The 11,020-nt window shown below is 46.2% G+C and overlaps 1 protein-coding gene across 2 annotated transcripts in view; it reads right to left on the bottom strand.

Moving 5' to 3' along the window:
- best2 (bestrophin 2) overlaps nucleotides 1-11,020 on the bottom strand; it is a 36,830-nt gene continuing 25,810 nt past the window's right edge. The window contains exons 10-11 of one of the 2 annotated variants that reach the window (XM_072564261.1): nucleotides 9,481-9,671; nucleotides 1-5,873 (exon numbers count right to left, since the gene is read on the bottom strand). In XM_072564261.1, the coding sequence (XP_072420362.1) occupies nucleotides 4,988-5,873; nucleotides 9,481-9,671 (1,077 nt within the window). In that variant the 3' untranslated portion in view covers nucleotides 1-4,987. The remainder of the gene's footprint in view (nucleotides 5,874-9,480; nucleotides 9,672-11,020) is intronic. The other variant, XM_072564262.1, reaches the window with a different exon arrangement.

Below are 11,020 nucleotides of genomic sequence, written 5' to 3'. Positions count from 1 at the left end.
TATCATTTCAAGAGCGTTACTGATAAGTTAAGCACAAGCAATAAGTGATAGAACAACTTCACAATCCAGTGTCATTACATTTCCAGTGATATAGTATTTGATCACCTTTGAAAAATCCATCCCTGTCATTTATACATGCAAAAGCTTTCACTTGCTTGATTTTCTTTTTTAAAAGATCCATTTAATAGAAAATTGAAAAAAATTATAAAATCATCTGAGGTACAGAAGTTTATAGTACACACGCTTAGGTTCTAAATGTACCTTTTTTTTCCATTGTATTCTGGATGAATGCCCTTTCTAATGCTGAGCTTTACATTAATGTGCACTTCCGATCTGGATAGTCAAGCCCAATGTTTCTTTCCACATGTGACAAAGAAAATGATAGACTAATGTGTTACTGAAAAGATTTTAAAACGAAGGAGAGGATCAGGCTGGGTAGGCAATATCCAAAGTTTCCAAACCCCAGTTGGAATTCCGGAATGGATGTGGAAAGAAATTGGTGTTGCTGATTCATTTGCTGTCCAATTCTGCCATTATTTGTTCAGCTACAAATGGGGCCAGCATTGGTTTTCAAGGGATAGGGATGATATTCGAGTGAATTCATCCAAAATCCTTTAATCATCTCCTGCATTCTGTTTCTTCATGGCCTCATCTAGGTCAGTAGATTCAAGTTGATTTTGCCAGTCTGCTTTACTTGGGAGTAGCAGAGGTTAAGTTTTAAAGTTTCAAAGCGATTTATTTTTTTTTAGCTGCCAACCTGGAATCCCATGGCCCGTTCTTCGTTGTAAACGGTTTGTGCGGTTAAGGAAGATGAACCCCTGTAGCCTTCACGGTGAAGGTGGTATTGAATAGAAAGTACTGGGCCTTGGACTCAATGATGCTGATGGAACGGCAGCAAGTTCCCAAGTGAGGATGGAATATAACTTAGAATTGGTGGTTTCTCAATGTAACTACTGCCCTCCTTCTTCTAGCCTGGTCGCACTTGTGGGTTTTGATCCTCATATAATCTTGACATTAACCCTAGCAACTGTTTTGTTCAGTTTGTTAAACTTGTTCAAGAAGATTTTTCTACAAGAGAAGGAGTAAAACTTGACCTTCTCTTGGGTAATAAGACAGTGCAATTGACTAAAGTGATAGTAGGGGCACACTTTTGGGTCCAGTGATCATAACTCTGTTTTAAAGTAATTATGAAAAACCTGAGACTTCCATAAAAATTGAAATTTTTTATTGAAGTTAGGCAAATTTTAATAATATGAGACAAAACTTTCAAAAATTGATTGAAGTAGATTGTTCACAAGTATAGGGATGTCTGATAAGTGGGAGGCCTTCAAAAGTATGATAACGAGAGTTCAGAGTCATTATATTCCTATTAGAGTGAAAGGTAAGGCTGATGGTATTAGAGAACAATGGATGAATAAAAATATTGAGGTTCTAGTCAAGAATAAAAAGCAATTATATATTAGATATAGACAACCGCGTTCAAATGAATCGTTTGAACAATATAAAGAGTTTAAGTGCATCCTTAAAAGGGGGATCAGGAAGGAAAAGAAAGGGTATGAGATAGCCTTGGCAAATAAGGTTAAGGATAATACAAAAAGATTGTATAAGTACATTTAGGAACAAGAGACCAACTAGAGAGCGAGTATGGCCCCAAAGAGGCCATCTTTGTGTTGAACCACAGCCAATGACTATTAAATGACTATTTTGCGCCAGTTTTTCCACTATGGAGAAAGAAACGGAGGCCTGAGAACTCTGGGAAATAAATATTGATGTTTTGAAAACAGTTCACATTACAAAAGATGTAGTGCTAGTGGTCTTAGAAAATATAAAGGTGGATAGACCTCCAGAAGATGATCAAGTGTGTCTCAGAATTTTGTGGTAAATTAGGGATAAAATTGCGGGCCCTTTGCAGAAAGACTTGCATCATCTATATGTTGAATGACTGGAGAGTGGCTAATGTATCTTTGTTTAAGAAGGGATGTGGGGAGAAGCCTTGGAACTATAGACCTGTGAGTCTGCCTTCATTTGTGGTAAGTTATTGGAAGATAGGAATTATATGCATTTGGAGAGACAAGGAATTATTAGGGATAGTCAGTATGGTTTTATGTGAGGGAAATAGTGTGTCGCAAACTTTATGGCGTTTGAGGAAGTAACCATGAAGATTGTTGAGGGCAGAGCGGTAGACATTGTTTACTTGGACTTTACCATGCAGAACCTTATCAAAGGCTTTAGTAGACTAATAAAGTTAAATCACATGGGATTTCGGGTGAGTTTGCCAATTGGATACAAAATTGGTTTAATGGCAGGAGACAGAGATGATGGAGGTGTTTTTTTTAGATTGGAGGTCTGTGACCAGCAGTGTTCCATAAAGATTGGTGCTGCATCCACTTTTGTTGGTCATTTGTATAAAAGATTTGGATGAGACTATAGCAGACATGCTTAGTCAGTTTGCAGATGACACCAAGATTGGAATAGTGAACAGTGATGAAGGTTATCTAAGACTGCAAAGAGAACGAGTGGGCTGAAGAGTGGTAGGTGGAGTTTAATTTGGATAAATGCAAGGTATTACATCTTGGTAAAACAAAGCAGGGTGGCACTTATATGATTAAAAGTAAGGGCTTGGGCAGTTGTAGAATAGAGAGAGCTAGAGGTTCGGATACATAATTATTTGAAGTTTGCATTACATAGGGTGTTTAGGAAGGCATAAATACTCTTGCCTTCATCGCTCAGACCTTCAAGTATATTATGGTGAGGTTGTACAGGTTATTGGTGAGGCCTCTTCTGGAGTACTGCGTCCAGTTCTGGTCGCCCTGTTACAGGAAGGATATTCTTAAGCTGGAGACGATTCTGAAGAGATTCACCAGCATGTTGCCAGGAATGGAGGGTTTGAATTATGGGGAGACGCTGGATAGGCTGAGACTTTCTTCACTGGCGTGTAGGAGGTTGAGGGGTGACCTTACAGGGGTTTATAAAATCATGAGGGACATAGACATGGTGAATAGAAAAGGTGTTTTCACTAGGGTGGGGGATTTCGAGACTCGAGGGCATTTTTTAAGGTGAGAGGAGAAAGATTTCAAAATGACTAGGGCCTTTTTGTTTCCACAAAGCAGTTTGTGTGTGGAATGAACTTCCAGCAGAAGGATGCCGGTACATTTATAAGGTTTAAAAGACATTTAGATAAGTACTTGAATAATAAATGTTTGGAGGGATATGGGCCAAGCACAGGCAGGTGGGACTAGTTTAGTTTGAGATTATGATCGATATGGACTGGTTGGACTGAAGGGTCTATACCTGTGCTGTACGACTCTGATTTGCTTTAATTTAATAAACAAAATTCGTCTCCCTAACTCAGTTTGTGGTCTCTCTGCATAACAGACACTGGAAGGGTTCTAACAGAGCCTTTGAAATATCCAGAAAGCCTACTAAAATTGTTCCGAGTGAGCAATTTAACAAATACCTACAATTCCAAATTCATCAGCTAGTTGTTTAGACAATAGGTGCAGGGGTAGGCCATTCCGCCCTTCGAGCATTTCTTGTAACAAATATTGTTGGTAACAGAATGCTCTCATTAAAGCAGGAGATAAAATCAATTGATACCACCTTCCCTGCGTCCCCACCAAAAAAAGCTACATTGATCATTGTCCAAGAGGTCGGTCACTATCCAGGCCAGCGTTTATTTAAGGCTGGGAAATGCAAGGTTTTGAGGTCTTAAGGAATTCAAGGGGATATGAAAATCAGGCGTTAAATCTTACTGATGGTGTTGAATGGTTGAGCAGGCTTGATGGACTGAGTGGTCTCTTCCTGCTCTTGAAGTCTGTGTTTAACGGGTTCATGCTCCTAAGGAGCGTCCTTGTACTCATCCCCATGTAACCTTATTGTTGTCACCTGTCCCTTTGCAGCTTGTGGTTATTGATTGTAGAATCCACTTAAACGCATTGAGCCTGATCGATGCATGTGATATGTGTAACGCATGAGGCCATGTGGACGAAGGATTACTCCATGGTGTACAGTCCACAAAGCTCATGGAGTGTGTCAAATCCTCCTCCCTCCCCTGGCGAGCTGTTCCAAAGTCCGTCCTTTCCTTAAACTGACACAACGTCCTCCCACAATTCCAACTCTCCCTTCCCCCAAACAATCAGGCCCTTTTCCCAAAATCTATGCAAATTGACATTTCTCTCTCCAGTGTTGGTGTTATTAAACTTCTCCAGTCAATTCCCATTGCTCATGAGCCGATGCTCCCAGGGTTCAGTGACTTTTGTCAGCATTACATCGGTGAACAGGCAATTAAACAAAGAAAGAAGCTAAGCATAGAATCCTGTGCAGAGACAGGGGCAGTCATGTCAGAAGGAGTCGTCAGTGAAGGTTTTGAATCAAAAGCCAAGCCCACAGTCGCTGCTTTTCACTTTACATTTCTGTCTCATCCTTGTTCATCAGTCAGTGCAAGTTCTCAAATCTGTTAATGAAGCAGTGCACCTTAATGCTCAAAGTGCAATCCAAGGTGAAAATGGAAAATATTGGCAGACTCACAAGTGTGGGGTTTGACACTGAGGAGACGGGTCATCAATAAGTAATTTAATGGGGGGGGGGGGGGGGGGGGGGGGGTCGCAGGCGGAAATGTTCAGCACAAACAAACGATGGGCAGCAATTGTGAAATTAATTCCTTTCTGCTCTTCATTAGGTTCTGGCAGTTGGGTAAAGAGTTTGACATGAAGAAGCAAACGGCTTTTCTCCAGAAACAGTGGACTTTGCAAAATCATTCATTCAAGCCACAAGAATTCTGACTTTTAATTTTCACAGAATCAGTGATGTCCAAGGTGGAGGGAGTCTGCTCTCGAAAGGTGATGAATTTGACAGGAGGATCCAGGAAGCTTTGTTTTTTCCCCCAAAATAAAAAGTAGGTTGGTCTTCACAGTTCGTTTTTATTCTCTTCTTCCCGCCCCCCCAAAAAAAAGTTCAGTCTTAAAAGCGGCCGAGCCCTTTCTCCACCTCACAGCTGGGAGGTGCTGTCTAAGAGGAAGGACTCCCTGCCGTTAACGCACGGCGGCTCGGAGATGTGCAAGAACACGCCGCCTTCCTCCGCTCGCAGAGACCGTTTGGCCGTCCCGGGCCAGTGGGATTTCTCCCCGGGTTCCTCCTCGGTGGGAGACAGGGGGAGTAAAGGTGTCTTGCCCTTCACCCCGACCCCCGGGTGCTGCAGAGCGTGCGTTCCCCGGTGCTCCGCCGAGCTGGGCGCCACCAAAGGTGGCATGTTGTTGTTGTTGTTGCCTGTGTCCGGGAGCGGCAGCATCTCCGGGTGGCTGCTGTGTCCCGGGTTTTTCTGGGTCACCTGGATTCTGCACTCTCGGTAAGAACCGTCGGGGAAGAGCAAATCCCCTGAGGGTGGGGGTGTCTCCCTGGTGTGGGTGGGGGGTGCACCATCTTCGTGCAGGGGAGAGTCACCAGCTCTGGGCGGGTCACCCAGACCATCATTACCCTGGTCCTGGGCGCCCGGGGGAGGCAGCGCCTTCTCGCCCGCCCCCAAGCTGCTGGTCTCGGTCTCAGCCTCGGCCACCAACCCCTCTCCGCCCTCGGAGAGGAACTGGATCTTGGCCAGCGCCTTGTGTTCGCCGTAAGTGCCGCAGGAGCAGGCGGTGGTCTGGGTGTCCTGGCACAGGCAGCTGTACATCGAGGCGTCCGAGGAGACGCTGTTGCCCCGCTTGAGCAGCTGGAAGGGCCGGCCGTGGCGTGCGATGTTGCCGCGGAAGCCGGGCGACGACGGGCCGCTGGGCAGGAGGCGGCTGAACAGCGGCACATGCGGCTGCCGGGCGCCCCCCTGCTCCAAGTTCTCCTCGATATCCTCCATCGGCTGAAAGTGCATGTCGTCTTTGGAAATCCTAGAGGTTTTGTTTTTTTTGTGAAAGAAAAGTGCAGGTTGAGCATCCAACCACAAGAGATCACATCTTTCCCCCCCCTTATACCCCCCTTTATTTCCCCCCCTTTATTTCCCCCCCTTCTCCCCTTTCCCCCCTTTCCCCCCCTTCCCCCCCCTTAATTTCCCCCCTTCCCCCCCCTTAATTCCCCCCTTCCCCCCCTTAATTCCCCCCTTCCCCACCTTAATTCCCCCCTTAATTCCCCCCTTTCCCCCCTTAATTCCCCCCCCTGTCCCCCCTTAATTCCCCCCCTTTCCCCCCTTAATTTCCCCCCTCTTCCCCCCCCTTCTTCCCCCCCCCTTCTTCCCCCCCCTTCTTTCCCCACCCCCCCTTCTTTCCCCACCCCCCCTTCTTTCCCCACCCCCCCTTCTTTCCCCACCCCCCCTTCTTCCCCCACCCCCCCTTCTTCCCCCACCCCCCCTTCTTCCCCCACCCCCCCCTTCTTCCCCCACCCCCCCTTCTTCCCCCACCCCCCCTTCTTCCCCCCCTCTTCTCCCCCCCCCCTTAATTTTATTTTTTCCCTCTGGAAAAGTTGGGGTGAGGGTGAAAAAATTCTCCTTCTCGGAAACAGAGTTTCAGCAGGAACACGTGAAATAAGGGAAACTCATGTGGTCATTCTAACTAGGCAAAAGTGAGGACTGCAGATGCTGGAGATCAGAGTCAAGATCTGAGTGGTGCTGGAAAAGCACATCAGGTCAGGCAGCTTCCCAGGAGCAGGAAAATCGACGTTTTGGGCAAAAGCCCTTCATCAGATTCCTGATGGTGGTTTTCCAGCGCCACTCCAATCTAGACTCTGGTCATTCTAACAGATGAGAGACTTAAACAATCGAGGTATTTTTCAATATGTAATTTCAGTTACATCACACTGCAAACCTTTGCTATAAATTCTGTGTCTTACATTCGTGTACTCCACGACCACCTGATGAAGGAGCAGCGCTCGGAAAGCTAGTGCTTCCAATTAAACCTGTTGGACTATAAACTGGTGTTGTGATTTTCAACCAGGAACACAGACTGTGACCCAGCCAGCACAGAGTCAGTGCCCAAAGCTGAGTAACTCTAAATCTCCTAGTTATATATTTTCTCCTTTTTTGTTTTCTTTTATTAAAAAAACAAATGTCTTTTCTAAACAAGGGGGGGGGAAGACAAAACTCCATCTCCAAAAATAAAGTAGAAACCAACAGTATTAGGAACACTTACTGTTGGCACCAGCCATCACACAGTCAATGGTCTAACCTGAGGAGACTCTAAATCTCCTGGTCATATTTCTTTTTCCTTACTTTTTTTCCCCAGCACCCATGTCTGTCCTGTGTGTGCAGGTGTAGCACACAATGAAGAACAAGTCCCCATCCCCCACCTGGCTTAATAACATATTGAAATGCTTCATCTTCAGTGAGTAATCCCTCTCACATAAACTACCTCAACCCTCCTTCTCACTAACAGTTGTGTGGTCTTACAGACCATAGGGGCTGCTCTCTTATTAGAGAGAAGTGACTATCTGAAGGATGTTGTGAAAGTTGAAAGGGTTCAGAAAAGGTTTACAAGGATGTTGCCAGGGTTGGAGGATCTGAGCTACAGGGAGAGGCTGAATAGGCTGGGGCAGTTTTCCCTGGAACATCGGAGGCTGAGGGGTGACCTTATAGCGGTTTATAAAATATGAGGGACATGGATATGGTTACCAAATAAGGTCTTTTTCCTGGGGTGCGGGAGTCCAGAACTAGAGGGCATAGGTTAAGGTGAGAGGGGAAAGATATAAAAGGGACCTAAGGGGCAACTTTTTCACGCAGAGGGTGGTACGTGTATGGAATGAGCTGCCAGAGGAAGTGGTGGAGGCTGGTACAATTGCAACATTTAAAAGGCATCTGGATGGGTATATGAATAGGAAGGGTTTGGAGGGATATGGGCCGGGTGCTGGCAAGTCGGACTAGATTGGGTCAGGATATCTGGTTAGCATAGACGAGTTGTACTGAAGGGTCTGTTTCCATGCTGAACATCTCTATGACTCTCTGACTGGTGACGATTTAACCTGAGGGCCACCAGACCTCAGGCAAGGGAAGAGGTTGAGAAGCAAAGTACTTCATGGTAACCTCAAACTGGTGATGGAAATCAAACCCATGCTGTTGGCATCACACTGCTCTGCAAACCAATGATTCAGGGTCAATGCCACTGCCCAAAACCCAGGACTTCTACCAGCTACAAGTCAAAGGCAGTAGGCAGGTGGGAACACCATTTCTTTGGGTTCCCCTCCAAGCCACATATCATCCTGACTTGCGATAATATCACTGTTCCTTCGCAGTTGCTGGGTTAAGGTTCTGTCATTCCCTTCCCTACACCCCAAGGACTATAGTGGTTCAAATAGGCAGCTCACTACCACCTTATTTGAGGGCAGCATCCTGTGGATGGCTTTTTTTCCTCAAAGTAACAGCAAGTGCCTACATAGCAAGACCCCACTTGCAGTTTTTGATTGATGGGAACAATGATGCAACTCTAAGCATCCCAGTGCCCAGCCAAGTAGAAAGGTGAACTCTTGGTTTGGGATCCTCGATAGCACAAGGACAACTTGCACTGAATCAATTCCATTCAGAATCTTCTCCCACCCCCAAATCCTTTAAAAAAAAACAATTTGACGGAAGCCTTCCTAATGAACAGGAACCATCGGTTAATATACTAGTTACACAGTAGTTTGCTGGAAGGGTCATCATTTGTGCAGATGACAAGGTGTTTTCATCTTTAATCGAATTGAAGAGCATCAAGTCACAATTTAAAATGATTTTTCTAAGTGCTAAAATCTACTTTTGTCGAGGGTGGAATAAAAACATTGTTGAGGAACACGTCCTTCTTCCTGACAGGGGGAATGGACTATACTCACTGCTATGGAACACCCAATCTGACCCTCTGTTTTCGAAAGAACGCTCATATTTACATAGTTCTTTTCAGACCACAGACTATTGAGCAGCAGTACGGGCAAACACAGAGTCATGATGTAGAGGAGCTGGTGTTGGACTAGAGTGGACAAAGTTAAAAATCACACAACACGAGGTTATAGTCCAACAGGTTTATACGGAAGCACTAGCTTTCGGAGCGCTGCTCCAAATACAGAGTGCAAGCTCCTCTTATTTATCCCTGGGCGTGTACCACCACCAAGTCCATACTGTACAAGTGTGACCTTTCTCACCTCAGTCAGATCAAGGACATTAAATTTCACCTCTCACCCTCTGATGTTAAAGCTGTCCCCAAAAAGGGGACTACCCACAGATTTTAAAGACTGTCTAACTTCAAAAGACGAGGTGGGGATATCAACTCAAATTGGAAGGTGCATTCCCTACGCCGCAACAACAACCACACCTTGTGGGTAGTAAGTGCTTTGGGAAAAGACCGAGGTCATGAAAGGTGCTATTTAAATGCAAGTCTCAATGTGTGTTACCCAGAAAGATTTCTGCACTTTCTTTTGTGCTTTAAATGGAGCAACAGCTTGATTTAAGTGAACACACAGGGGAGCATAGTTTGGCTGTTCTTTTACCACACACCATTACCCTGCCTGGTCAAGCAACGTTGTAAAGTGATAGCAACTCACGTCATGTCGAAGGTGGAGCCCTGGAAGGATGGTTTCTGCAGCACAAACACGGTGGCAGCAGTGTACGGGGGGCGAGGGTTGGATTCGTTCCAATACCGATCCTTTTCCATTAAGGGCAAATCCTGATACATGTCATCGACCGCCATCATTGACACCTGAATGCAACAGTCACAACTACAGTCAATGCAACCCTGCAAAAAAGGGACAGCCAACTCAACAAGAGTAACTCAGTCAAGGAGTGTTTAGGAGAGACTTTGGGAAGGGGGGAGGGGATGGGATGGAGGGGTGGGGGAAGAGGAGATACAGTCAAAAGTTATTCTGCTTCCCCCCCCCTTCCTCCCCCGCTCACCCATCATCACCCCTCCAGGCTTCTTGCCTCCTCCTCTGACTGTGAACGCATGCTGAAGTATAGCCCCATAGTAAATTCTCAGTACCTTACAAAACATGGTCATTCACAGTGCAAGATAGGGTGTTTGATTTTCAGTTCATGGGCTGTGGGCATCACTTGACCAACCATTTATTGTCTATCAGGAATGAAATGTTAGTCTGGAGTCACATGTAGGCCAAGCTAGGTAAGGATTTCCTTCTCAATAAGACATTAGCAACCCAGACAGGTTTTGACATCACGGTCACCAGCTCTTCATTTCTGTCAAATTTGATTTTTCACCATCTGTGACAGTAGGATTTTAACCCCAGTCCTCAGTATGGATCACAAGAGCAGTAGTGTGACCGTCACACCATCTGGAGAGGACTTGGGGGACACCCGTACCCACCACCCCCACCACTTCAACTGAACACTTCAACTCCCCCTCCCACTCCGTCAAGAACATGCAGGTCCTGGGTCTCCTCCACCGCCAAACCATTATCATCTGACACCTGGAGGAGAAACGCCTCATATTCCACTTTGGGACCCTGCAACCACACTGGATCAATGTGAATTTTAACAGCCTCCTCATTTCCCCTCCCCCCACATTATCACAGTCCCAAGCCTCCAACTCAGCACCGCCCTCCAGACTCATCCATCACCCCCCCGACCCCTATCACCATCTCCCTCACTTTCATCCACCTATCACTTTCCCAGCTACCTTCCCCCAACCCTACCCTCCTCCCATTTATCTCTCAGCCCTGACTCACAAGCCTCATTCCTGATGAAGGGCTTATGCCAAAACGTCAATTCTCCTGCTTCCTGGATGCTGCTTGACCTGCTGTGCTTTTCCAGCGCTACACTCTCAACCCCCGCCACACCATCTGTTAACCAGTCGGTTGACCTGTTGAAAGGTGGAGACTGCAGATGCTGGAGGTCAAAGTCAAAAGGTGCGGTGCTGGTCAAGCACAGCTGGTCAGGCAGCATCCGAGGAGCAAGAGGCTCAATGTTTCAAGCAGGAATGTAGGGTGGCCCCAAGGAGACTGAGAGATAAATGGGAGGGGGTGTGGGCTGGGGGGGGAAGGTAGCTGGGAGTACATTGGTAGGTGAAGGTGGGGTGTGATGGTGATAGGTCAGAGTGAAGAGTAGAGGGATGGGTGGGAAGGAAGATGGACA

Source organism: Chiloscyllium punctatum, chromosome 46 (genome assembly GCF_047496795.1).
Source record: "Chiloscyllium punctatum isolate Juve2018m chromosome 46, sChiPun1.3, whole genome shotgun sequence".
NCBI classification, from domain to species: domain Eukaryota; kingdom Metazoa; phylum Chordata; class Chondrichthyes; order Orectolobiformes; family Hemiscylliidae; genus Chiloscyllium; species Chiloscyllium punctatum.
The sequence above is the reverse complement of the archived record's forward strand: the minus strand, read 5'-3'. Positions and strand labels throughout refer to the sequence as shown.